The sequence below is a fragment of the Macrotis lagotis genome, chromosome 5 (genome assembly GCF_037893015.1).
Source record: "Macrotis lagotis isolate mMagLag1 chromosome 5, bilby.v1.9.chrom.fasta, whole genome shotgun sequence".
NCBI classification, from domain to species: Eukaryota; Metazoa; Chordata; class Mammalia; order Peramelemorphia; family Peramelidae; genus Macrotis; species Macrotis lagotis.
The window spans coordinates 8,862,320-8,889,390 of NC_133662.1; the positions used below are offsets into that span (position 1 = coordinate 8,862,320).

The following is a 27,071-nucleotide window of genomic DNA, read 5'->3' on the forward strand; positions in this document are numbered from 1 at the left end:
ATGCCAAGATGCCAAGAATGGAGAATAGAGAGTTATGTTTGGGGAAGCAAAATAGGGTGAATGAAGGATGATTGGAGACTTTATGTCCTCTCAGAGACCTCTTGTCCACTTCCTCCTCCTGTTTTGTTTTCACTAGTCTTCCCAGGAATCCTCAACTTAATGCCCTATGCCCAGTTCTGTCTCTCTGGGGCCCCCCCATACAGATGTCAACTCTATCATCTAAAACTTTAGTTTCTAACACCTTGGATAGGCATGTGCACCCAATGGCATGAAAAGGAGTGTGTGTTGGTAAGGAGTGAACTGAAAGGGAAACAGTATTATCTCCACTCCCACCTCCTGTTTCCTGGAAGCTGGGGTGGGAGGTGTGGGGAGGTCAGAGGAGGGAGTAAGAAAGTGCCCCCCATGGGAATCCCCACATGACCTCTAAGCTCCCCCCCCCCCCCAGAGCTTCAACCAGTTTCCGGGAAGAGGAGATAATGATCTATAAAGTTAAGACTAGGCCCATATATCACCTGAGATTATAGACCAGGGGCAAAGTTCCTGGGTCCTTGAGAGGAACAAAAGCTGAGAGTGGGAAATCAAAGTCCTAAATTTGGGAGAAGGGTGAAAGCAGGGAAATATGGGGAGGGGAGAATTGGGAGGAGAATCAGGATAATTCCTTGGATTCTGAAAGGCAGTAGGAGTTAGAAGGTATGTTGTTCTTTCTAAGGTATTGATGTCTGAATTCCATGAGCAGGCTGGTCTAAATGTTTCATTTCCAGTTGGGAGACCAGGGATCCAGTTCTTGGGCATGGACTTTGGGTTACCCAAGAACAGACAGCCCAGGTTACACAATTTGGCCCTTTCCTCCTCCTTCCCCTGATATTTTTAGCAACTGAAATTCCACTCCCCCACAGAAGGGCTGCTTCCTTCTCTGCTCTTGGCTCCCCCATTTCTGCCCTCCCACAATGCTTCTGATGGGTCTCCTAGCCTAGACTGCCCCCCACCTCAAATCCTAGTGACTCAGCAAAGGGAAAGCCCTGGGGGGGGAGGTAAGGGAGTGGAGGATGTGGTTCTGGTGGGTGGGGGGAAGAGAGAAGAGACCACAGTTTTGTTCCCTTTTTGCCTTGTTCACATTAAGCCTGTTTCTCCAGCCACAAACAACTGGGTTGAGGTGACAGGCACTTGGTCTGGGGGGCGGGGAGAGATATATATAAACTTTGGTGGGACCTCTGGACCTTGATCTTGGTGGGTAGCCTAAGTAGGGCCATCAGTCAGGATAAAGTGATATCACTGACCAAGAGCACATCACACGCATATATGTTTCTGGGACTGTAGGGAACTGTAGGCTTAAGAGGAAAGAGATGTCATAGGTGATAGAAACCATAGAGATGGAAAAAGGAAGAGGAGATCAGGAGTAAGATGGGGAACTACATTTTATTAGGAAATAAGAGAAGGGATTTAGTGATATCAGCCTCCCACCACTACTCTAGCTCAGATTCATCTCTAATTCACAACCTGTCCTTATTCAGGACTCATCTTTTTCTATAGTTCCTTTCCTTTAGCTTCTATTCCCAAGCCCAATTTTCCCCTCATTCCAGGCCCCATGTTTTTATTTCTTGAATCCTATTGTCTTCATTATTTATATCACATGTACCCATTCTCTGTCTTTTTCATCTGGGTCACTTTAGGCCTTCTGCATGTCTATTGAGAGCCTGGGACAGAGCTGTCACAATCTCCATTACTTTTTCCCTTTCCCTAGCTTCAATTTGATCCCCAAACCTCTGCAGGAATCTGTCAGGATGCCACTGGACCTGTTGTGCCCTCAAATACTTCCTTAGGGCTTCCTGATCTGTGGGTGGGGGACCTCTGGCCATCAGGGTTACTGCCATTACTTCAGGGTCCCTCTCCCCAAGACAGGGCCAGGGTATATCTCCCAAATACCAAAATCTGTCCCCTGTTCTGGTGAGGTCTCCCCTGGGCTTTGGTCTATTAGGGTCTTTCCCACAATGCCCTCGAGTTTCCTCGGTCTTCTTGGTTCGGTTCTCCCTCAGTTCGTCTTCCTTGGCTTGGGTTTGCTTTTGGAATAGACGACATTTATCTTGCTGCTGCCAGCTGTGGTAGGAGGCTGACGTATATTTTGTATGCTGGATTCTTTCTGTTGCTTGCTGCTGTTGTTGCTTCTGGGCATGTTCCTGAGCCAGGCGTTCAGTCCAGGCAGAGAAGGACTCTGGCTCTGGGGTATCTAGGGTGGCATCCTCATCACCTAATAAGAAATGGGTATATAAAAGGAAAGACTTCTTAATGAGGTAGCAGAAAGAGAAACAATAAGGTCAGGAGGAAGTCCGGAGACAGATGGGAAACAAATAGACATGAAGACGAAAAAGATGAAAAGGATTGGAATGAATGTGGAATAGTTAAGCAAAATGAGATATGGAAAGTGGGAGAGGTACAGGAATCACTGAAATACTTAGAGAGTATTAGTCTGGGTATCCTTACCTTCAAACCTCCCCAGCATGTCCTGCCACTCATCCTCTAGCTCCTCCTGAAGTTTTTTTCTCCATTTTCTCTCCCTGTAAGCCTCTTCCTCTTCTTCCTCCACTTCTACAGATGGCTCTGGAGATTTTTCCCAGCCCATAAGTTCCCCAGGGGTCTTTCCTTGTTTGTTCTTCATCTTCATGGCACTGGGGCATTTTATCATCAAAGGCAGAAAAAAGTTTTTGTAGGCTGTTGACAGGGGTCAAAGGACAAAATTGATTGCTGTGGCTCTCATCTAAAATTATAAGAATACTGCCCTGTCAAGCTGCAGCATGTAGAGCAGTATTCCCATGGCAGTCCTGGTGAATAGGGTCAGCTCCAAAGTGGAGTAGCAGATGAAGGGCAGAGGCATCTTGGCGGGTACAGAATACTGCTAAATGGTCCCTGTTATTGTTGACCAGTCATTTCAGTCATGTCTGACTCTTTGTGACCTCATTTGAAATTTTCTTGGCAAAGAGTGGTTTGCTATTTTTTTCTCTAACTCATTTTATAGATGAGGAAACTGAAACAACAGTTAAGTGACCTGCTGATCATCATACAACTAGTAAATATATGAGGCCAAATCTGAACTCAGTAAGATGAGTCTTCCTGACTTCAGACCCGGCACTTTATCACAACCACACTGAACCATCTAACTGTCTTATCTGGGTACTAAGAGAAATTATATAATGGGGGAAGCTCTGGAGAATGAGAAAAATTACCCATTTGGGTGCCTACTTTTTCTCCAAAGACCACCATTATGGGCCAGATAATGAGCAATGAGGATACAAATAGATTTGGATAGGAAAAGCAGGTTGGAAAAATGACTACCATCTTGGAAGTAAACAGTAGGAACCAAATGAATGGATGTAAAAATCTTAATCAAGTGTCATCTGGGATACACACACACACACACACACACACACACAATAAATATGTATACATAGATATACACAAAGATTCATAAGTTTAATATATTTTGCATATAGGCCCATCATGGATATATATTTGTCTGAGTCTATACATATGTGTATATAGAATTGTATAGACATATATATGTGTATATAATGTGTTAGGACTTAAAAAGATCTTGACCTTTACAATCCTATAAAGTAGCAGTGCAACTATCATTTTTATTCCCACTTTATAGTTAAAGAAATGAATCACAAAGGGCCTTCTTTCATCTTAGATTCTGAGAGTAGACTATTACTGTCTAAAGCTTTTTTAAAATATTTATTTTTAAAATTTTATTTAAGGCAATGGGGTTAAGAGTGACTTGCCCAAAGTTGTGCTAGGCAATTATAAAGCAAAAGCAGCCAAATTTGAACTAAGGTCCTCCTGACTTCAGAAGCAGTGTTCTATCTACTGTACCACCTAGCTGCTCCTGTCTGACACTTCCAAAGCTGTTCCATAAGGATGGCTCTGGAAGAGAAAGTGAAGCTGGTGACTTAGCATAGTACTTTCTCACTCAAATCCAATTTATGTTCATGTTATGGCATCACTTCCCTCTTGTCATGGTTTTCTTCGAAAACCAAGGACAAATATTATCATCATAAAGGTTAAACTCACCACTAGGACCCTGTTGAGCTGCAGCATGTAGAGCAGTATTTCCATGGCAGTCCTGATGAATAGGGTCAGCCCCAAGGTGAAGTAGTAGATAAAGGGCAGAGGTGTCTTGGCGGATACAGGCTTGGTGGAGTGGTGGGGGCTCTCCAGCATCTATATCCAGCTTGGGGTGGCGTTGAAAGAGGGATTGAGCCTTGCTCAGCTGTCCTGTAGACAAATATCTTTGGAAACGTCTCTGACGCCTACAAGAAGAAGATCTCATGATGGGTCTTGGACAGAGAAGAGAGAGAAAAAGGCAATTAGAACCAGAAGAGAACATAAACTCTAAGCTGTCGCTTTCATTTTCCTTGCTTTCCCATATACTCTCCCTATTTCTCCCACTTCTGTACACTTTAAAATCTTAAAATAAGGAGCAGCTAGGTGGTGGAATGTATAGAGCATAGGCTCTGGAGTCAGGAGTTCAAATGTGGTCTCAGACATTTAATAATTAACTAGCTGTGTGTTCTTGGGTGATTCACTTAACCCCATTGCCTTGCAAAATAAGTAAACAAAATCTTGAAATAAAAACTGACGTCTTCAAAACATTAAGTATCTCTCTTATAGGAGTACTGTGGTAAATGGCTACCTGATTCTGGAGATAAAATAAAACAATTGTTTGGGGTCCTTTGACTCAAAAAGTACAATTTTTTCCTCAACATATGCAATTTTCATTTCCATTATATTTTCTTTTCCCCAAAATAATATTTTCCCACTCCTTAAATCAGTCTCTCAGTCTCTTCAGTCTCTCAGCTCATTGAAATGGCAAGAAATCTATACCCTTTATACATATGAAGTCATGCAAAACATTGGCATTAGTCATGTTCAAAAAGTATAATTAAAAAAAGATTTTGAAGAATGGAAGAACATTGTGCTGTTGGCAAAATTTGGGATATGAATTTGTAATCATCTAGTTTTGATCTAATTACATTTAAAAAATATCTGCCACCTCAGGCTGGAGGGAGGTGCAAGAGAGTCACTAAATATGCCTTTTCTACACTACCCTGTGACCTTTGGAACTGCTTCAACTTACCAAGTAAATCATGGGAATACTGGCCTGCAAGACAAAGCCCTTAGTGAGAAGTCAGGCCCTTACAGGACAGTTCTGAAGGTATCAAGTTGTGGTGGTCTCCTCTCAAGATTCAATATGCAAACACCCTGGAATGGGGGAAAATGATCTCTATTTTCACTAACCTAGAACTGAATTTAGTCTTTTCTTATATAATTCAAAAAACATTCCAAGAAGGGTTTCATCTTAGATTCTTTTTTTTTTTATTCTTTTTGGAGGCAAATGGGGTTAAGTGGCTTGCCCAAGGCCACACAGCTAGGTAATTCTTAAGTGTCTGAGGCCGGATTTGAACCCAGGGACTCCTGACTCCAGGGCCGGTGCTTCACCCACTATGGCACCTATCCAGCCCCTCATCTTAGATTCTAAGAGCTGACTGTTACAGACACTTAAAATTTTTTTAAAAATTTATTTCTAAAATTGTATATATTTAAGGCAATGGAGTTAAGGGCCCCACACACACAAAGTTGAGAATCCCTGGTCGAGACGAACCCCAATCACGTGACGGATAAGAAAAAAAGGAGGCACAGGTGAAAGGGTTCTATCCCCGGCCCCGCAGCTCCGAGGCCGCGCACCTCGAGAATCGAGGCCTTCGGTCGCGTGGCAGAATCCCCACCGCAGTCTCGGGCTCCGAAGGCCGGGCTGGGAAAGTGAAGCCTCCGCTGACATCCGGCTCAAATGAATAGGAACCCCGCCTCAGGCCGGGGCGGCCCGAAGGGGCCGAGCGCGAGAGCCAGCCGGAAATGAGCGGGTGCCGGCCGGAAGGCAACCACCCTGGAAGCGCGTGCTGGAACTGGGGAGCGCCGGAGAAAGGTTCCGCCGGGCCGGGCCGGGCCGGGCCGGGCCGCGCCGCGCCGCGTGCGGCGGGAACTGGGGAAGAGCACCTGGGCCAGCAGTTCGCTGCCATTCCACCGCGGACTGCCGCCCTGCCCTGGCCGGGCTCGGGTCCGGATCGGAGGAACCCGAAGAGGAATGGGGGCCGAGGAGCGAGAGGAAAATCCGGAGAGACCGAGAGAACGAGACGCAGCGGGGAGAAACGTAGAGAAAGAAACACAGACGGAAAGGAGGACTGGGAATGAGGGAGCGAGGCGAGGGGGGTTCAGTGGATTCTTACAGTGTGCTTGGTAAAAATATACTAAAATACAATAAAACAATTTCTGAGCAAAAGCAAGTTTTTATTTACTGTCTCAAAAGGGCGCACTCAAGTCAGAAAGGCGCTGAAAGCACAACAAAATTGGTTTATATAACTTCTAACCGCATTGCCACCCCTTCTCCCTGACCCTCTTCCCCTTCAGTCGATTGTCTGAGTTTTCTGGGGGGAGGGGCACGAACTATTCACAGAAAACAGCCCCCAGCAACAGATGCAAAGAAAGGAATGTAATATTTTCAAAATATGTCTCTCACCAGATGGTGGGTTGACCGGGGTCCTAGTGACCTCGGATAACTTATTTTGTCTAGGAATAAAAATAGTAATAAAGTTTTCATGGTCACAATGTTGTGCCTCAGCAAAACAGTTTTATTGCAAAAGCAAAATGACCCGGGTCCCTTGGAATGCAAGGTTTTTCTTTACATAAACTCTTCTTTAACCCTGAGAGGACTTGTCCAGTAATTTTTCACACACGTTCAAACCCCTGCCCCAGATACATAATCATAAGAATTTATGAGGCGCTTTAAAATTTTCAAAGTGCATTACAAATATTTCATTTTTACCCTCACAGCAACCTTGGCTGGTAGATGCCATTATCAGCGTTTTACAGATGACTGAGGTAGGGAGGCAGCTAGGTGGTGTGCAATGCTTAAGAGTAGTGAAATCAGGAAGACAATTCACATCCTACCTCATACATAGAACTAGCTGTGTGACCCTGGGCAAGTCATTTAATTTCTCTTATTTTCTCCCCTGAAAAATGGGATAAACCGCATATACCTCTTGGGTTGTGGTAAGGCTAAAACGAGGCAATATTTGTAAAGCAGATCTTAAAACAAACAAATGCTGGCAATTATGGAGTACAAGAGTGATCAGATTTAGAGAAAAACTAGATTTCCATCATCCATTCCCAGTCCATGATAGTCTCCGCTTTCCAGTTCAATTCTTTTACTTTTAAATGTCATGAATGCTTTTGGCCACCAATCTCAATTCCATTCTTTTACTTTCCATAGAAACTCCTAAAATGAAGGCAAGAGAAAGGTCATGCTGTCAAAAATAGAAAGATAGGTTATCTGCTTAGGAACACTGATAGGCAATGATCTGGTCTATGTTGCCCTCAGGTTATTGCAAGTGGTACTGCAAGAGCAAGGGAATGGGGAGGAGGGGAGAGGAAGAAGGAAAGGATTAGCTTGAATCCCGAGGAAGAGGGAACTGAGAACAGGGGGACACTAAGACCCAACGGAGGGAAGGAGGAATAACTGGATGAGGTGGTGGTAGAGGTGGTAGCAGTAAGCTGGTACCTTTGGTAGCATCACCACTCACAATTAGAGATGGCCAGTCAATCCCAGGGTATTCAGCAGCTGTTGCAGGCTGAGAAGAGAGCTGCTGAGAAGGTGGCAGATGCCCGAAAGAGTGAGAGCCTTTGCCCGGAAGAGGGCTTTAGAGGGACTGGACATTTAGATTACTGAGAGGAGCTGGTGTGTGTGGGGGAGGGTCATGTAGGCCCAGGGTTTCTTCCGAGAGGGCATTAAAACTAAGAGGGTGATCATAAAAGAGCCCCTTATTTTGCTAGGGCTATTCTTCCATTTTTTCATTCTAGGGAAAGCTCGGCGTCTGAAGCAGGCCAAGGAAGAGGCTCAGATGGAAGTAGAGCAATATCGGAGGGAACGGGAGCAGGAATTTCAGAACAAGCAGCAAGCGGTAAGATTTGGGGTTTACTTAGGATTGAAAAAGGGAATCAGGGTAATGTTGAGTGTGGAGAGGACTATAATTGGGTAGGGATTCCTGTGAAATAGGAGTATATTCAGACATTTTTGTGATGCGGAGGGAAGCCTGGGAGGCCTCTAAGGGAAGCACAGAATTTATAACACAATGTTGGCTTTTTACATGCAGTATGGAGGATGGCAGTTGCCCGGGTGATTGATGAGGTCTAGGATATTATGTGGTGAGATCTTTTTTTTTTTTTGCAAGGCAAATGGGGTTAAGTGGCTTGCCCAAGGCCACACAGCTAGGTAATTATTAAGTGTTGTGAGACCGAATTTGAACTCAGGTACTCCTGACTCCAGGACCTGCTTTATCCACTGCGCCACCTAGCAGCGCCCCCCCCCCCCCTCCGTGTGGTGAGATCTTAATGAAGATTGTGTCTTTTGCCTGGACTGCTTTTGTAGAATTCAAATAGTCTGCATATAAAGATTCAAGGGAAGGGATGCTGTCCACATTAGGTCTCTTTTTTTCTTGATCTGTCTTCCTGTGGCAACCTCACACTCCGGGGCTTTTTTCTGTCTCTTTCTTTCCTATTTCTCTTTTCCCAAAACCCCCTTCCCTCTACACCCCATCCCCCCAACCCAGGCTATGGGCTCCCAGGGAAACTTGTCAGCGGAGGTGGAGCAGGCAACTCGGCGCCAGGTACAGGGCATGCAGAGCTCTCAGCAGCGAAGTCGTGAGCATGTCCTGGCTCAACTCCTTGGCATGGTCTGTGACATCAGGCCCCAGATCCATCCCAACTACCGGATTGCTGCCTAGGAGCTCTGTACCAGTTACCCCCCACCACCTTTCCAGCATCTCACACCCTGTTCTCCAGCCATACCCTTTTTTCCCATCAGTCCCCCAGAAATTCAAGGAATCACCCTGTAATTCTCCTATATAGACCCATAAATCTTTAGCTCCATAACTCTCACCAGGACCTTTTAAGTTCCCTGAAGGCCTTTTCCACACAGAATCTAAATTTTCTCCCTGGTGACCTTAAAATCCTTTCCTTGATAGCAGGCCTCTAATGCATTTTAATTGCTGTATATTCCTGGGCAAGCTACTTAATTTTTTCATATGTAAAATGGACAGCAATTGCTTCAACATACAAAGTTCTGGTGAGGATTAAATGAGATAATTTTTGTAAAGTGCTTTGCAAACTTTAAACTACTACTATTATTATAATTTTTTCCCCAGCTAGGTTGAAATCTCTCCCCAGGTGATTTCATTTAAGAAATGATTGTTGGGCGGCTAGGTAGCACCAGCCCTGGAGTCAGAAGGACCTGAGTCCAATTCCAGCCTCAGATATTTAATAATTACCTAGCTGTGTGGCCTTGGGTAAGCCACTTAACCCCATTGCCTTGCAACCCCCCTCCAAAAAAAAAGAAATGGCTGTCCTTCAAGGGTCTGGGTCACTCTAGTGACCAATGATGAAAATAGCTGTCCACCTATTAATCTTATTTGGCTCCACTTCCCACTCTTTCCTTTTTTGATTCTATATCATCTCCTTTACTTCTCCATTATCTCTTTTCTTTCTTCTATCCCTCAAAATTTCTTGGAGTGACCTGTTTGGCTCTTATAATATACTGCTTGTCTTAGCTATAGAGAAATATCCTGTGTTCAATGGAATGCTATTTGGGAGTGTCCCCTATCCTATTCTATTTTCCTTCTCCCACACCTCAAGTTCCTTTTGTGCTATTCTACTATAAAATGAAACCCATGCAAATGTCAATAAAATAAATTGTTAAAAAAAAACTTGAAGAGTTCTTTTTTGGTAAAATCTCCCCTATAATACCCTATTTTTCATTCCCCTTCACCTTCATTACTTATCGGATTTGGAAAGTTAGGATAAAGCATCTTTAGCAAGGAATGATTTAAGTTTTAAAACAAATAATGGAAGTCATAGGACTTAGGTAAAGTTAGATCATTTAATCCAATTCCCTTACATTCCACATCTCAGATATTCTAATTACCAGAAGGGAAGTAAGTGCCAGAGCTAGGATTTCTATACAAGTGTTGTATTTTAAATCCATTTTTTTCCCCCATTATTTCACTTACTAGTACTTTTTTACACTACAGTTTATATTTAAGCAACTGATCCCAAGTGACAAAAGATATAGAAGACAGTCACTAAAAGTCTGTGAAGTCAATAGAACTGGAAAAACTTGAACTTAAGTTCACTTGTTTCTTCTTTTGTAAAAAAATGGGCATAATAATAGCACTTACTTTCCAAGACTTGTGAGAATCAAATGAGATAATAGTGGTAAATTGTGTAAGACCAGTGTTGTAGAAATGTTAGCTATTTATTATCATCATCATCATCATTATAGATTGTTCTCAAACAACCATACTGGACTAGGGAGTCTGTCTATTGTCCACTTCTGGAAATGGGCTACCTTTTCTTAAGAGAATCTCAAATCATTCTGTACTCTTCAGATTGTGTCCTAAGAATTTATTTGGCCTTCAGCCCTGCACCTAGGCATAATTTTTGTGGATGTAGGTAGACCCCAAGGCTGGAAGCAGCAGTGAGAATGAAAAGTGAAGAAGCCTTGTACCTAAATTTAGGCTCCCCATTCCTAATTTTGGGTCCTTAAAATTCCATTCCTGAGCATCCAGTATATATACCACTTCTTTCCCTTTGCCCACTCACCTAGTTATATGTCCTGTAACAGTGGCAAACATTATGGCTAATCCATCCTTTTTAAGCTTTAAGGAATATTATCATTGTTCCAAAATCAATCAAGGACATCCCTAAGTGCCAGGGATGATCAGCTATGAAAACATCCCTTGCCCTCACCTGGGCCGGCCTCGAAGGCCTCGCTCTCTGCAAGAAGCCAGGTTTCGCCCCCCTCCCCCGCTACTCTTTGTTCTCTAGCCATCTTGTATATGCAGAAATGTGGCTCGCATCTCCATTAGACTTTGAAGGCTTCAGGAGTAGGGATTAGTGAATTGTTTGTTTTTGTCTTTCTTGGCATCACAGTGCCTAAACAGCAGGCGCTTGATAAATGCTTGCTGTCTAGAGTGCACTAGTTTTGGGGTTCTCAGGCGGAATGGCAGCATGCCCAACTCCTTTCTTCTTATGGGACCACAGACTAAACATAAAACGAGGCATACCCACCTTTTCTCACTTCCCTTTCCTTCCACTCCCACGTCCCCCCTCTCGCCCCGGGGCAACACACAGCGACCACACCCAACACGTAGGCCGGAGGAAGCCTAAACGAAACGACTCCTAGGTCACCTTGGCAACCACGGCGCTCGTAGGACCCCGAGGGAACGCGCCGCCGCTTCCGCATCCCATTCATTGAGTTACGAGCGAAGAAGCCTGAGAGAAGGAAGCCTGAGTGAAAAGGGGAGTACCGAGCGTTCGGAATAGCGGCGAGGGAAGTGTTCGCACACGAAAAATAAAGTAGTAGTGGGAATTTCCCACCTACTACTTGGAGTAGAGCTGCAATGGAGGAACTAGAGATTCATTACCATTACATCCAATCAGGCGGTCCGGGGGCCTCTCTTTAATGCGCGGGACGGTTGAGGAGGAGGAGGTCCTCGAGTCACGCTTCCTGTACTTAGCGTCTGCGCGTTGGCGTCCTGGAAAGGGAGTGTGGTGGAAAGGGGAGAGGGAACGCGGGGACCGGAAGTGGAGGCCGCTTTCCTCGGTCGCCGCTGCTGCCGCCACCAGACGCGTTTCTTCCCGGCTCAGGTAAGCGGCGGCCACGGCCTTCATCCATGTCCATCCGTCATTCTTTGAGATCCCTGACAACAAAAACCTCCTGATACTTCTTCCAAGAGCGGTACCTTAGCCTCAGAACCCCTTCGGGGCCGTTATTTCCGCCTCCTTTCCCGCCCCGCCCGGGAGGAAAGAGGCCCCGGGGGGGGGGGGGAGGAGGGGACCGGGAGCGTAGGGGGAGGACCCAAGATGGCGGCCGCAGCGCCATTGTGTCCCCGCCACTGGTTCCCTGTATGCTAATCCTTGCTTCTTTAGCGCCATCCTCTCCTCTTTCCCTCCGGTCCCACTCCCGTCGGAGAAGTCGGAACGGGTGCGCCGCTATTCTCTTTAACTGGGACATTCGTGGGGACTGTAGTGCAGAGAGAAGGCAAATTCATTTCCCAAAGTAATAATAGCCAGGGAGCTTTTGCTCCTAGGTCCATTAAGAACAATTGGGAAGGGCAGGTTTCTAGGCCCCAGTTTGCTTAAACTACCAGCAGTTCCTTCTCCTGCGCCACCCTCCCCATTTGGTTCGAGTTTGGAGGGGATATATATGATACTCTAACGATACCCCCCCTTCTTTCCCTTGCCTTTGAGCTAAGAATATTTTCCCCTACTTCAATTAGAGGTTGTCCACTGGTGGTCATTGTCTGGTCACAAGGGATTTGGATAGTCTGGGGCTTGAGGAACAACCAAGCAACATTGGTGTGCTTGTTTTGAGACTGAAACTCCATCTGATTTTATTGGTTGTGCAGTTTTGCAAATGGGAAGAAACTACTTCTTTTCTTCAGATATTAATGCAGCTGCAAAGCCATTGTTGCTAGTTCCCCCCCTTCCCCATGTGAAAAAAATTTCCTTAATTTTATGCAGTTGTAAATTATCCACTTAACTTTCTGCAATTCCTTCATGCTATATTCATTATTTTTATATCTCTTGTTTCTTCTATTCCTTACCTCAAACTTAATCGGTTAAAGAATAATAAATCTCCCTATCCCCAAATTTCACCCTTATAATCTCAGCTTGTCTGTTTTTTTTTTCTGTCCAGAGGAAATAGCTCAAAATTTTTATAAAGAGGGAGGACTATGGAGGAAACTGGAGGTTGGTGGGGAATTTTTACTTTTAAGTCATCACCATCTTGTTTCTCTCAACCCTGTCTTCTCTAGCTTTCAACTCTGAATCCCGTATCTTCATCTTTTCCTGCTTCTCCCTGAATCTACCACCCTAGTTTCCCTGCACCAAGTTTTCCCTCCGCCTGTTTAGGCATTCCCCTCCCCCTGAGCCAGCCATGGCAGAGAACGATGTGGACAACGAACTCCTGGATTATGAAGATGATGAAGTGGAAACAGCAGCTGGGGGGGATGGAGCTGAGGCCCCTGCAAAGAAAGATGTGAAAGGTTCCTATGTCTCCATCCACAGCTCTGGCTTCCGGGACTTTCTACTTAAGCCAGAGTTGCTCCGAGCCATTGTAGATTGTGGTTTTGAGCATCCATCTGAAGGTAAACATCTTTCTTTCTTACACCATAAGTCTAGGGACCAAGAAGAAGGACCTACAATGGGAAATCTGGGAACAAGAAACTTTGAGGGAGTAGGAAGCAGAGTTTTGAGAAGTGGGAACAAAACTGAGGAAGTGTTAAGAGAAGGGAGCAGAAGTCCTAAGAGTTTTTAGAGTGGGATGAAATAGGAATAAAGCAAAGCAAAAATCTATTGAACTAGAATGGTAGTTGATCTAGAGATGGTGGTGGTAAGGTGTGGGTGGACTGGTGGAAATGGGATGGGGAGATTATGATGGAATTTGAATTTGGAAGAGGGTATCAATTTTTTGAAGGTTGAGATCTAGAGTTAAAGTGGAATAAAAAAGTAGGAGAGTAATACAGAGGTTTCATTCTTTGAAGGCTGAATCCTTATTCCCATTCTCTAGGGATTGTTATTGCCTAAGACTAGCTTCTTAATTTAAAATCAAAATCTTGTCTTTGTTCCTTTCACTGGTTAAGTGTAGGAAATGTGTTAGGGTCACAGGATTGTGACAGGAACTACCCTGGAATGTAAAACCAAAAGGAAGGGAATAAACATTTATTAAGTGCCTACTTTGTGCCAGGTACTTTTAAGATGCTTCACAAATACTGTCTCATTTCCTCTCCTCAATTCTGAGAGGTAAGTGCTATTATTAACACATTTTGCAGATGTGAAAACTGAAGCAGAAAAGTGAAGTGACTTGCTCAGGGTCATGTAGCTAATTGTATGAGGTTGGATTTGAACTCAGGTCTAAACATCTAGCTGCCTCTAGTAAATCTTGGAACTGGTTTGTAAGAGGTCTTTGGATTGGTATGTCTAAGAGGGGAGTTAATGTCTCTAATCCATCATCTTTCCTTTTCTTCCCCCAGTCCAGCATGAGTGTATTCCTCAGGCCATCTTGGGAATGGATGTTTTGTGCCAGGCCAAGTCAGGCATGGGAAAGACAGCTGTGTTTGTGCTGGCCACGCTGCAGCAACTGGAACCAGTCACTGGTCAGGTATAAACTGTCTGGGGAACAATAAGGAAGTATTGAAGGGAAAGGAGTATTCCTATCTAAGCCACATGATGTGTGTTTTCAGAGACATGAGCACTTGGTGCTGAGATGACTTCTATCTATCACCCTTGACTGATGGCAGATGGGTCCTGGGGTGGAGGTAGGGGAATGGGAGGTGGTAATGAAGGGGTAAGGGGGTATATTTATTGAACAGTTAAATCCTATCTAGTGATTAGAGTTGTACTAGATAATGCTGGGGGAAAGAATGAAAAATTGTTTCCCTTAAGGAACTCATTTTCTAGTTTGGAAGACCAAATAGTTTTTAAATGATGCTTGAATTCATAAGGCACTTTTGTTTTGAGAGTGTATAAGAGGCACATAAATTGTTAGACTCCAGAACTGGAATTGCTTGATAAGCTTAGTTTATATTTTTTTGTTATGATCTGCCTTTTCTTAAAGAGCAGTCTGCTGAACATCTGTCTATTCCATCTAAGGTTTCTGTGCTGGTAATGTGTCACACACGGGAGCTGGCCTTTCAGATCAGTAAGGAATATGAGCGTTTCTCCAAATATATGCCCAATGTCAAGGTAATTGATGAAGAGCAGACTGGATTAAGGGTAGAAACTGAGGGTGGAGGAAGAGAGTAGTAATAAGAAACTTTCAGGTTTATTTGGGAACATAATAGTAACCCAGACTATTTAATCCTAAAATGAATCACAAACCATTTCCAGAATAAACTTTTATCTTCAGGTATGTTGTGCTTTATACCCTAGGCAAGTTCCTAAAATGTTGGATGTGGGTGAGATTTTCATTATGTTTCGTTAATTTCCAAAAAAAAAACTTCTATTAAGGGTAGATTTTCAGTGACCAAAGACTCATTAAGTTAACTGGGATGTTATCCTGACCCTTTGCTTCTCTTTTACTCTATTAGCCTCATTATTATATTTAGGTCCTTTCCCTTTCTGATCTAGGAAGTGGTAGCATAGATTAAAGTTTAGGTGTGTGGTGTGGGAAGGTTTTAAGCTTCCTAATGGTATTAAGTTCCCTAATGATATGTATGGATTTAGAAGGTACATGATGTCTTCATTCTTTAGGATAGCAGAAAATTGAGGCCTGGCTATCTGGACCACTGGATGGATGGATGGCCTAAGAGGTTCCCATTATACTTTTCTCACTTAACTGTATTGGAGTAGAAAGCATGCTGTCTGCTTAGGTACAGATGAGTTTGCTTGATTTTACTTCTTCCCAGTCAGAACTGGGTTGTCTCGGTGGGGTAAATTATGTTCAGTAACATTGCAACAAACCGAAACCTCTGCTTTTCAATGTTCCCTACATTCACCCTAATCTCAGAATGAAGCAGGCCTTTTTAAGAATTATGAGATTATGGAAGGAATACTAGCTTTAAAGTCAGAAGATTTGAGTTCTGGTTCTGGTTCTGATTCTGCTACTGCTAACCATAGCATCATAACCTTAGAATGAGTTAATCCCTTTGAGTTGAGGTTTCCTTATGTGTAAAATGAGAGCACATAGGTAATTTCTAAAGTTTTTATGTGACACTAAAAAGGTTTGAGGCAAATAGGGAAACCGTCAAGACTGGGAAATGGTGACAATTTAGGAACTAGGAAGATAATTATTCTCTATGGTGACCTTTTCATTTCTGGATGACAGGTGGCAGTGTTTTTTGGCGGTCTATCAATAAAAAAGGATGAGGAGGTACTGAAGAAGAACTGCCCACACATTGTCGTGGGTACCCCGGGTCGTATCTTGGCCCTGGCCCGAAATAAGAGCCTCAATCTCAAACACATTAAACATTTTATTTTGGATGAGTGTGACAAAATGCTCGAACAACTCGGTGAGTGGAAGACCTGATGAATAGAGGAATTGCAGAACTGGGACTGTTACTCGATATTTGACTTTTGGAGCCACATGATGTGATGTGTTCATATTAAGATAGAGCACCTTGGTGCCAGGACGACTCTTGATCTATCACCCATTACTGATGGCTCGGAAAGCTGGGATTCTTTGAATATCTGAATTTTTTCATTGATATATGATAAAAGGGGATCTGGGAAGTTCAAGTCAGTATAGTACTTTGGACAGCTTTGGTAATGGTAATAATAAGGAGGGAATGGTTCAGACATTTTTCTATAAGTTATAGAAGAACCTTCAAGCATATGGGAACATTTTATACTGATTACTGTGCCTTATGTGTGTAGAATTTAGTTTTAGGAAATATCGAAGGGAAAAGGAGTTTAGCTTTTAGGGTAGGAAGAGAATGACCATAGAACCAGGACATTGCAGTAATTGGACAAATAGGCTAAAAAATTTTAGATATAGTAACTAGAATGCATACTGAAATTCTCAGCAAGAGAAGACTGAGTACATCTAATTAGGGAGAACTTTCTGGAAGGGGAATTTTGAGCAAGATTTGGAAGGAAAGGTTGAAGATAATTTAGTGAAGTCAGGTGTATGAGTGTTTGTTTTGGGGGTAGGGCATCATAGTAAAAGCACAAGTAGTATACTGACTGACTTTGTTTAGGTTTAGACTAAGTGTGAGCAGGATACAGGGAACCAGGTAGTGACTCTTGTTTTCTTCAGTATTATTGGAAAGTTCTGTATAACCTTTGTTCTATGCTTAGCCTCATCGTCCCTCTTTTGTAGACATGCGTCGGGATGTCCAGGAAATTTTCCGCATGACCCCCCATGAGAAGCAGGTCATGATGTTCAGTGCTACCCTGAGCAAAGAGATCCGCCCTGTCTGCCGCAAGTTCATGCAAGACGTAAATACCCTTCTACCTACTCTCCCTCCATCCCCTGCCCGCAGCCTCCTACTCCCTCTCCTCGACCTTCTCCAGTCTACCCTTTCCCCTATCCTCCCAGTGCTGAGATGGAGTCATATGACCACTCCCCAGGGCTGAGTCCTCCCTGGAAAGACAGAGGTAGAGACAGCCAGTGATAAGGTCTGCGCGGGTGCCAGGGAAACTCCGGAAGACTTGGTCGGGATAAACACGAGAGCGGGTAGAATTCAAATAAACCCCAACAAAATAAGAAAACCCAATCAACAACAAAAAAACTTTTTCCCCTTTGGCAAGGTGGGACAGAATGTCCTACCCACCATCCAACATTTCCTTTGTCCCCACAAGCACATACCCTCAAGGTGGCAACGAGCACAACTGGGGCCTTTTGACTCCCCTAAAAACTCAAATCTCCCCCAAACCCACATTTCCTGATGACAGGAGAGAGAGAGAGAGGGACAGTCAGACTTCAGGGCATGACCAACAGAAGAGCAAAAGTCTGCCCCCTTCCCACCTTCAGGGGTGGGGGCCTCCGGCACCTCAATCCCCGACCCTTCTACTCCTTCCCCTCCCTCTCCTCCTCCCCCATCTGGACCCTCTGGAGATGTGAGCCAGCAGCAGAGACTCAACGCGGCGGGGGAATTGCGGATGGCATCCATCATCGGAAGGCGGCAGCGGAGGCCGCAGGAGAACCGTGTCCAGGAAGCAGAGGACCAAACCAGCCTTTTTTTCCGTTCCCGGTTTTTTTTTCCTGAACCTTACGCGTTCTGCGCGCTCCCTTCACCCATGCGAGTTGCGGGGGTGCTCCTGAGTGGGTGGTGGAGTTTTTTTGGTTTTTTGTTTCTTTTTTTTTTTCCCGGGAGGGGGAAAGGGCAAGGTAACAAGGGAAGATCTTTACTTTGCTGTGACCAGGTGGGGTTTTGCGGTTCTCAGAATGGGGAAAGAGCAGTGGGGTAAGGCTTGGGAATGGGGTTTATCTGTCTTATTCCCTCTTGTGAACTGCCTCTCTTGCTGTTACCCCCTGAGGGTAATAGAAATGAATTTCAAGGAGGCATTTAAATTCTTGCTCCTAAGTGAGCTTTAGACCATTTCCTTCCTTAGGGCTAGCTAGAGAGAGAGGAAAATGGGAATTAAGGCTGAACCTGTTATTACCTCTGTAGTAGTTTTGTCCTCCCCTTCAAGGGGGTTTGTAGATCAAGAGCTGTAAAGGAGAATTTTTATTTAATAAAGAGGTGATTCAGTTCTTTGACTGAATACCTTTATTGCTGGTCCCTTATGGCTGGGAAAGCCAGTCCTCCCATCTTAGATGGTTCTGGTTGGAAGGTGAAAGCAATGTAGTCTTTCGCTTTACGTAACTTCCATTTCCCTTTGACCAGCTGTTTGACATGGCATCATAATCTTTTAGAGATTTGAACATCTTAAATCAACCTAACTTTTCATTTCAGATTTATCTGATTGTTACTGTCATATTCCTTTTGAGATCACTCCCACTGTTAACCCCTTCTCCCAGGCAAACTGAGGTGATCTTTTGTAATTCCATCTGAATAACCTCTTGCCATTGGATGGTCTCTCTGGAAGTTATCAATTTTGTCCTTTGTTCTCCTACCCAAATATGCTTTCCATAGATGTTTATGACATCCTAGGATGGCTTATACTTAAAACTCTTACTTTACTAGAGAAGAGACCATGTTGAATTTGGGAGGCTGTGGGGTTGGAGATGGGAAGGGAACTTGACATCTTTACTACTCTCTTCTCCCTATCCCATTTATGGGGTGTATTGGGAGTCACCTATCCCCACCCCCCCCACCCCCCTCAGGTTTAACACCCCCACTCTGCCCTCCCTCCTCCGTCCCCTCCCTTCCTCCCCCCCAGCCAATGGAGATCTTCGTGGATGATGAGACGAAACTGACGCTGCATGGGCTGCAGCAGTACTACGTGAAGCTGAAGGACAATGAGAAGAACCGAAAACTCTTCGACCTCCTGGACGTTCTGGAATTTAACCAGGTCAGTTCAGCTTAAAGGTGGGAGGGATGGAGCATAGGTGAGAAAATAGGAGGGAAATCCCTTGAAGATAAATACCAGGGGAGACTCCCTAGATCTAATGCTGTGTGATATCATTCCTATCTGCTTGGTCTGCATGATTTTATAAAGATTTTGTCTTTACTTTAGGTGGTTTCCCTTTGGTTTTATCTTAAGAACAAGATGCATGATAGTTTTTAGAGTCAAATGAAGCAGAGTGAAAGTAGACTGTATGGTGGTACAGGAAAGGATTGGAGTGCGTCTCCTGAGGTATAAGATGGTTATTGAATCTTTTTTCTTACCCCATCAAACATAGGTGGTGATCTTCGTGAAATCTGTGCAGCGCTGCATTGCCCTGGCCCAGCTTCTAGTGGAACAGAACTTTCCAGCCATTGCCATTCATCGTGGGATGCCCCAAGAGGAGAGGTGAGCGGAGAAGTTGGATTGGGGGGCCAGGGGAGTGCCATGGGCAGGTTTCATGTCCTTTTCTGCTCTTTTCCCTTTGTCCCCACCTTCAGGTTGTCCCGGTATCAGCAGTTCAAAGATTTTCAGCGTCGTATTCTTGTGGCCACTAACCTTTTTGGCCGGGGCATGGATATTGAACGAGTAAACATTGCATTCAACTATGACATGCCAGAGGATTCAGACACATACTTACACAGGGTAAGCCCTAGGGTTAGGTGATACTTTTTAATGCCCTCCCTGTACTTGACTATCCAACCCCTTCCTCACCTTTCGGTCCCATATTCCTCTTTTTGATAATCTGTCTCTCTCTCTTCTTCAGGTTATTCCTTCATTTTATCATTTTTTGTCCCTAGGTGGCTAGGGCAGGTCGGTTTGGTACAAAGGGTTTGGCCATCACATTTGTGTCAGATGAAAATGATGCCAAAATCCTCAATGATGTCCAGGATCGCTTCGAGGTCAACATCAGTGAACTGCCTGATGAGATAGACATTTCTTCCTATAGTGAGTATTCGGCTTTCCTGTTTAATAATTAACTTTTTGCCTTTTTTTTTAAGTCTTAAAGTTTTTTTAATTCTTATCACCTCCCCCCCATTTCTATATAATTCTTTTTCATCCCTTTTAATCACTACTCCCTCCCCTAACCTAATCTTAATTTATTTTTTTTATTTTTCAGTTGAGCAGACTCGGTAGAGACCTTGGCCTGTCCTTGGAGTGTGATACCCTCTCCCTCCCCAGGAGCCAAACACTCGGGGTGTGGCGGGGAAGGGGAGGTGAAGGAGACACTACTGCCACCTACCCCCAGCCTCCCCGCCCCCAACGGCTCTGTTCATGTCATCCCTATACTCCCTTATTGATTTGTCCTGTCGGATTTTTTTTAACAAAACTAAAAATGAAACAAAAAAGTGTCAAGTGTCTGAGAGTTTTGCTCCTTTATTTAAAGGGTGGCACTGGGTGGTGTCTTCAGCCTAGGGGGAGAAATGGAAGTCATCTTAGGGGACTGGAAATAGGATCATTGTGAGGAAATTCAGTTAATAGGGTGAGGGCTGAATTCCTTTGAGTACCCCTTCCCAGTTCCTCTCAAGAGAACATTCCTTTTCTTGTCATTGGATGTTCTCTGTGCTCCAAAAAAGGAAGGAAACAGGATGGGACCTTAGATTAAAAAGGGTTCTTAGAAGTGTTTACTTAGGTTCAGCCAGTGAAGGAAGGTAAGGACAGGTCCCATCAGGCATCACCTCTCAGACTTTCTCGGTGCCGCCTCATTTGCTCCTTCAGCTTCTGGATCTTGAGCACAAGAGCTTGAGCTTCCCATACCCCTTCTTGCCCCTCCAGTAGGGCTTGGTACAGCTCTAACTGCTGCTCCAGCAATTCTTCTGCCTGGGCCAACTTGGCTCTTCTGTGGCCTAGACCCTGGAGGGGAGAGTGCAGAGGGAACAGAGCAACTTAACTGTCACACTGAGTTTACTGGGGAGAAAAAGTTCTTCCCACCCCCCACCATTGAATCCCAACCTAGCCCCTTGTAATATAGTAAGACAATGGGAACTGGGGTAGATTCTGGAAGAGGAGGCAGGTCTTATAGCCTTTAGATATGAGGGACTGTAAGGCCTTGCTGAAAGAAAACCACCTCCCCTCTGACGAATAATTAACTCTTAAACCAGGGACCTGTTCAAGGACATTGTGGACTCTGTTATATGAAGGTATGGGGGACGGGTGGGGGGTGGGGAGGAGGTAATAGGAAGGGTTGAATCCCTCAGTATTAAAAATTAAGAGGTGGGGAAGTGTTCTAGTATGGATCCTAAAATTAGATTCTTAGGTCCAGAATGTAGGGGGATGAACTGAATTGAACTAAGATTTGTCCCTTCCAGGCTAAAGCTATGTTATCCCTCTTCCCCTCTTCTCCCCACCAACGCCATTCCTCTTACCCTGTTTGGGGATAGAGTCTTCCTGGTCTCTTGCGTAGCTAGTTCCTCTCTAGGTGGCCTAGCATTCTGTGAATAGGCCCCACGAGAGGTGTGGGGGGCCATGATCCAGGCGGGCAATAGACGACAACAGCAACGAGAGAGCCAGGGTAGAGGGAGACCCATGGCAGGCTGGGGCTGGGGAGGGAGTTATGTCTGAACTGCCTTCCAACTGCCAGGAACTGGCTTCCTCTGGGCCCAGCCTCGCTTCAATGCCCCAGCCCTGCCCAGTCCCCCGCCCCTGTCCGCTTCACTGCCTCTTGCTCCCTCCCTAGACTGACCAGCTCCCGAATCCACAAGCTCTCAAAGCTCCTGGGCTTTCAATCAACTAGGCACCATTCTACTCTGGATCTTGGGTGCTAGAGAATTGAACCCAAGTGGTCCAGTTCTTTACCTAGTTCAGATTTATATTTTCTTCCTGTTACCCATTCATTCTCTTCCTGTTCCTTGCATTCATTCCTGCTTGTTCCTTTTCCCCAGAGCAGGGTCCCAACCTCTTCCTACCCTAATTCTCAGGCCTATCCTTCATGGATAATATCACTTTATTAGAATGTATCTTCTGCTTAGGTTTGAATTTTTTGGTTTGTGGAAAGGTAGTATTGCTCCCCCCAGTTAGATTTGACAAAATTGTCATTCTGCTTCAAATTGTTCCTCTTCTTCCTCACATTCTGGGCTCTCTTTATCTCCCAATACTCCCCACTATTACTTTTTTTTTTAGGTTTTTGCAAGGCAAATGGTGTTAAGTGGCTTACCCAAGGCCACACAGCTAGGTAATTATTAAGTGTCTGAGACTGTATTTGAACCCAGATACTCCTGACTGGTGCTTTATCCACTACGCCACTATGCCACCCCCCCCACTATTACTTTTTGCTCCCACTATTACTTTTTGCTCACAGATAATCAGAATCCCAGAGCTAGGAGGAGCTTCAAAGTTCTGTTGAATGGATAAATGAATAAATACTGGATTATTCTCTATGTTCAACTTCCTGTCCCTTTGTCTGATCTTTGTAGATCCTCCAGTTTGTTGATGCCTTTTCTAAAATTGACCTGCTAGAACTAAACACATACTATAGATTTGGTCTTAATTTGTTGTACTCATTTCTGCCTGGTATCTTTTACTATTTCTGCTCTCCCCTTCCTAATCCCCATACTTTTTCTTTCTGTTGAAAATTCAGCACAGTTCTGGAAAATCATCAGCCACATTTCACCTAAGCTTATCCCACACAATTTAATACTTAACTATTTTCTAATTGATTTGTATGTATTTTAAGTTTTACCAAACTATCTTCCTGTTTTTAAAAAAAGTTAATCAGTTTTTGCAAGGCAGTGGGGTTAAGTGACTTGCCCAAAGTTACACAGCTGACTCCAGGGCCAGACCTTTATCATGACTGTGCTCCACCTATCTGCCCCGAACTATCTTCCTTATGGACAGGGATCATGCCCATAATTTGGAGTTGAAATTAGTCTCTTAAAGTTTTTAAGCACTGTCTCAGTTGAAGCCAAACCCTGGAATCTAGGTCCAAAAGCCTGAGAGGGCTAGTTTGAAGGAGACAGCCAACCTTTCTTGTTTTGGATTTAATAATGCATTAGGGCCCTGCCATGCATAAATGTGTTCAAAATTTCTTTTTTTTTTTAAGATGCAATAGTTTGTAATTTTATTTTATTTTTAATTTTAGAAAGGTTTTATTTTGAGTTTTAAAATTTTCCCATTTTGCTTCCCACCCCCCACAGAAGGCAGTTTGTTAGTCTTTAAATCATTCCCATAGTATGCTCTGATCTAAGTTGAATGTGATGAGAGAGAAATCATATTCTTAAGGAAGAAATGTATAGTATGAGATACAGCAGAATTACATAGATATCCCAAAATTCTGCCTGATAACAATCAGGCCTTGGTATGAACAAGTCCATTAAGGTTGATCATCACTTCCATGTTGCTGTTAGGCCGTACAATGTTCTGGTTTTGCTCATTTCCCTCAGTTCATGGAAGTCAGTTCATGCATCAGCATCAGTTCATGCAAATCGTTCCAGGTGTCCCTGAATTCCCATCGCTCCTGGTTTCTAAAAGAACAATAGTGTTCTATCCCATACATATACCATAGTTTGTTAAGCCATTCCCCATCAGTTTCCATTTCTTTGCCACCACAAACAGAACTGCTATGAATATTTTTGTACAGGTGATGTTTTTTACCCTTTTTCATCATCTCTTCAGGATATAGACCCGGTAGTGGTGTTGCTGGGTCAAAGGGTATACATATTTTTTGTTGTTTTTTGGACATAATTCCAAATAGCTCTCCAGAAAGGTCAGAAGAGTTCACAGCTCCCCCAACAATGTATTAGTGTCCCAGATTCCCCACATCCCTTCCAACACTGATCATTGTCCTTTCTGGTCATATTGACCAGTCTGAGAGGTGTGAGGTGGTACCTCAGAGATGTTTTAATTTGCATTTCTCTTAATAACTAGTGATTTAGAGCAATTTTTCATATGACTATGGATTGCTTTGATTTCCTCATCTTTAAAGGCATCTTTAAATTGCCTTTGCATATCCTTTGACCATTTGTCAATTGGGGAATGTCTTGTCTTTTTTTTTTTAATTTCAGTTCTCTGTGTATTTTTAGAGATGAGTCCTTTGTCAGAAACACTAGTTGTAAAAATTGTTTCCCAATTTACTCCATTTTTTTTAATCTTGGTTACAGTGGTTTTCTCTGTGCAAAAGCTTTTTAATTTAATCAAAAGTACCTAGTTTATTTTTATTGGTGTTTTCCATCTCTTCCTTGGTCATAAATTGCTTCCCTTTCCATAGATCTGAAAGGTAAACTATTCCTTGATCTTCTAGTTTGCTTATAATATTGTTTTTTATGTCTAGATCCTGTATCCACTTTTATCTTATCTTGGTGTATAGGGTATGAGGTGTTGGTCTAAGTTTCTTCCATACTTTTTTTGGGGGGTGGACTATCCAATTTTCCCGACAGTTTTTATCAAAGAGAGTTTTTATCCCAATTGCTGGACTCTGAGTTTATCAAACAGCAGATGACTATAATCATTTCCTGCTATTGCACCTAGTCTATTCCACTGGTCTATCACTCTGTTTCCTAGCCAATACTAGACAGTTTTGATGACTGATGCTTTATAATATATTTTTAGATCTGGTAGGGCTAAGCCACCTTCTTTTACACTTTTTTTTCCATTAATCTCTGGAGATTCTCGATTTCTTATTTCCCCATATGAATTTACTTATAATTTCTTCTAATTCATTAAAGTAATTTTTTTTGGAATTTTGATTGTTAGGGCACTAAACAAGTAGTTTAATTTAGGTAGAATTGTCATTCTTATTATATTTGCTTGGCCTATCCATGAGCAGTTGATATTTGCTCAGTTATTTAAATCTGATTTTATTTGTGTGAGAAGTGTTTTGTAATTGTTTTCAAAAAGTTTCTGAGTCTGCTTTGATAGGTAGACTACTTGCCTCATTTGATGAGGACTTTTGTAGTTGAAACAGAAGTTAAGCTACTTACCCATGGTTGCATAGCTATTAAGTGTCTGAAGTTACATTTTTTTTTTTTAGTTTTTGCAAGGCAAATGGGGTTAAGTGGCTTGCCCAAGGCCACACAGCTAGGTAATTATTAAGTGACTAAGGTTGGATTTGAACTCAGGCACTCCAGACTCCAGGGCTGGTGCTCTATCCACTGAGCCACCTAGCTGCCCCTGAAGTTACATTTGAACTCAGGTCTAACTAACTCCAGACCCAGGGATCCAGCCACTGTGACACATAACCCCAAGAGTCTGGAGGAAATTCATCACTTTTTTAAACCCTGGAAATATAGCCAAGTCCCCACAACTCTAATAACTCCTTACCCTGCTCAGACTGAGCATTAAGGATTTACCCTCAGTGTTCCACAAGGCAGGTATATCTGCGCTCATCTGATGGAATTTTCAGTTGTCCAGCTCTGATAGGTTCCAACCTTAGGATCCTGGGTCCCTGGTTTAGAGGTTCTCCATCTCAAAGCCAAGTCTATTGCAGTGGGTTTAGTGTTTTCCTATGAAGAATCACTTATTGATCCTGGAATGTAGGTGTAAAAAGAAGAGCTTTATTGAGAAGTAGTTGCAACACAAAAAAAGTGATAGAGAAATTAAAGATTAAAGAACCACGTGGATTGCTAATTTAATCCTGACAATCCAGCTGCCAGATTTAATAGAAAAGTAAAAAGAAGCCAAGCCTGGCCAAAATCTCTTTAAGTCCCCCTTCAGGGTCCATGGGAATAGGTGGTGATTTGGGATTTGCCCAGAGTCCTGCATTGGAGAGTTTGCCTTTTGGGGAGGGATCAAGGGTCTCTAATTTCAGTGCCTGCATAACCTAGCTCGATTTACAGACTGGAGGTCAAGATGGAGTGTTTTAACAATGATAGAGGAAGAGTGAAGATTGTTAATTGCAAGCAAAAGATTGTAAAATTTATTTCCAATTAATTTCATTATTCCCTATTGGGGATCTAGATTCTAACGAGGAATTGGGATGAAGGTCTGCCTTCCGGAACTTCTTCAAGACTAAGAACAGATGTAGCAATCTCCCTACCTATCCTTCATCTATTAGGGCCCATTTGGAGAGGGAATATCCTGCAGATGAAACTCAATTGAAGTAGTATCCAAGGGATGTGGGCAATCAGGATGAGATAGAGGCTGATGTTCCAGTGAGGTCACTAGCAATAGACCCATTGTTTGGATCCTAGAAGAAACAAATTTGACAAGGAGTTTAAATAGGCAAGGACCAAAAAGGAAGAAAGAACAATTATAAGTGGAACAATTGAAGGACTCAGCAAGAACTCCAGGGAGATCCTGAGAAAGAGGAGCTCAAGGTGGAGTGGAGGTTTTGTATCCAAGTCACTTTTTATAGTATTCTCTGGGTATGGAGTTCCACTTTATAGGATTTGTTAATGTACATAGAGTAAGCGGCAGCAAGGTGGCACAGTGGATAGAGTACCGGTCCTGGAGTTAGGAGGACCTGAGTTCAAATTTGACCTCAGACACTTAATAATTACCTAGCTGTGTGGCCTTGGGCAAGCCACTTAACCCTATTTGCCTTGCAAAAACCTAAAAAAAAAAATAGAGTAAGATGTGTTGACTAGAGCACAGACCTGCCACCTGAAGAGGCAAGGAGATATATAATCTATCAAGAGCCATACAATTATCTAGAACCACACTGGCTAAAATGTTGTGACTCTTGAATATCTGAGGATATGGGAGGTCTCATTTGCAAGGAGTGAAATTCTAACTGTTGCAGAGTATGGCCTCATTTTCAAAAGGCCATGCTGGGGGAGCAAATATTCAGCTCCCTTAGATAGGTACCAAAGGATGTTGTCCCAAAGTTCACATTTAGTACAGGAATGATTATTACAGGTGTTATTGTAAATAGCAGGAGGAAGTATGTGACCCAGAAGCTGGTGGGGGAGAGACAACTAGAGCTGAGAACCTGTAAGGGGTGTAGGATCTTAAGATCAATCAATCTAGAAAGAAAAATAGCAGGGAAACAAAGAGATCCTATTATCTGATTCAGGAGAGCCCTTATCCTGACTGTTTGTGGG

General features: G+C 43.5%; 4 protein-coding genes and 2 non-coding genes across 12 annotated transcripts; 4 read left to right on the top strand and 2 right to left on the bottom strand.

Moving 5' to 3' along the window:
* Positions 1-1,397: 1,397 nt before the first annotated feature.
* Positions 1,398-11,883, bottom strand: NFKBIL1 (NFKB inhibitor like 1). 4 transcript variants are annotated; one of them, XM_074236732.1, is made up of 5 exons: positions 5,740-5,911; positions 5,132-5,256; positions 4,066-4,331; positions 2,479-2,706; positions 1,398-2,245 (listed from the first exon to the last, which is right to left on the bottom strand). In XM_074236732.1, the coding sequence occupies exons 3-5, from the start codon at positions 4,322-4,324 to the stop codon at positions 1,662-1,664; spliced, it is 1,071 nt and encodes a 356-aa protein (XP_074092833.1). In that variant the 5' UTR covers positions 4,325-4,331; positions 5,132-5,256; positions 5,740-5,911; the 3' UTR covers positions 1,398-1,661. The 4 variants fall into 4 exon arrangements, with proteins under 4 accessions (XP_074092833.1, XP_074092835.1, XP_074092832.1 ...); XM_074236734.1 differs by lacking the exons at positions 5,132-5,256; positions 5,740-5,911 and adding an exon at positions 11,529-11,883; XM_074236731.1 differs by lacking the exons at positions 5,132-5,256; positions 5,740-5,911 and adding an exon at positions 11,173-11,277.
* ATP6V1G2 (ATPase H+ transporting V1 subunit G2) lies at positions 7,459-10,746 on the top strand. The gene is made up of 3 exons (XM_074236735.1): positions 7,459-7,721; positions 7,909-8,009; positions 8,658-10,746. Exons 1-3 carry the CDS (start codon positions 7,640-7,642, stop codon positions 8,829-8,831), a joined length of 357 nt encoding a protein of 118 aa, XP_074092836.1. The 5' UTR covers positions 7,459-7,639; the 3' UTR covers positions 8,832-10,746.
* DDX39B (DExD-box helicase 39B) lies at positions 11,343-20,454 on the top strand. 4 transcript variants are annotated; one of them, XM_074236726.1, is made up of 11 exons: positions 11,343-11,751; positions 13,018-13,253; positions 14,139-14,266; positions 14,758-14,850; positions 15,932-16,115; positions 16,925-17,043; positions 18,931-19,062; positions 19,394-19,503; positions 19,596-19,740; positions 19,896-20,043; positions 20,216-20,454. In XM_074236726.1, the coding sequence occupies exons 1-11, from the start codon at positions 11,567-11,569 to the stop codon at positions 20,230-20,232; spliced, it is 1,497 nt and encodes a 498-aa protein (XP_074092827.1). In that variant the 5' UTR covers positions 11,343-11,566; the 3' UTR covers positions 20,233-20,454. The 4 variants fall into 4 exon arrangements, with proteins under 4 accessions (XP_074092827.1, XP_074092828.1, XP_074092830.1 ...); XM_074236727.1 differs by having other exon boundaries at positions 11,664-11,751; positions 12,921-13,253; XM_074236729.1 differs by lacking the exon at positions 11,343-11,751 and adding an exon at positions 11,941-12,088.
* Positions 14,327-14,404, top strand: LOC141490306 (small nucleolar RNA SNORD83). The gene has a single exon (XR_012469147.1). It is a non-coding gene; the product is annotated as a small nucleolar RNA SNORD83 (small nucleolar RNA).
* Positions 16,185-16,268, top strand: LOC141490307 (small nucleolar RNA SNORD83). The gene has a single exon (XR_012469148.1). It is a non-coding gene; the product is annotated as a small nucleolar RNA SNORD83 (small nucleolar RNA).
* A 2-nt stretch (positions 20,455-20,456) lies between the features above and the next one.
* On the bottom strand, positions 20,457-21,689 carry MCCD1 (mitochondrial coiled-coil domain 1). Its single transcript, XM_074236736.1, has 2 exons — positions 21,462-21,689; positions 20,457-20,949 (listed from the first exon to the last, which is right to left on the bottom strand). The coding sequence occupies exons 1-2, from the start codon at positions 21,621-21,623 to the stop codon at positions 20,764-20,766; spliced, it is 348 nt and encodes a 115-aa protein (XP_074092837.1). The 5' UTR covers positions 21,624-21,689; the 3' UTR covers positions 20,457-20,763.
* Positions 21,690-27,071: the final 5,382 nt, after the last annotated feature.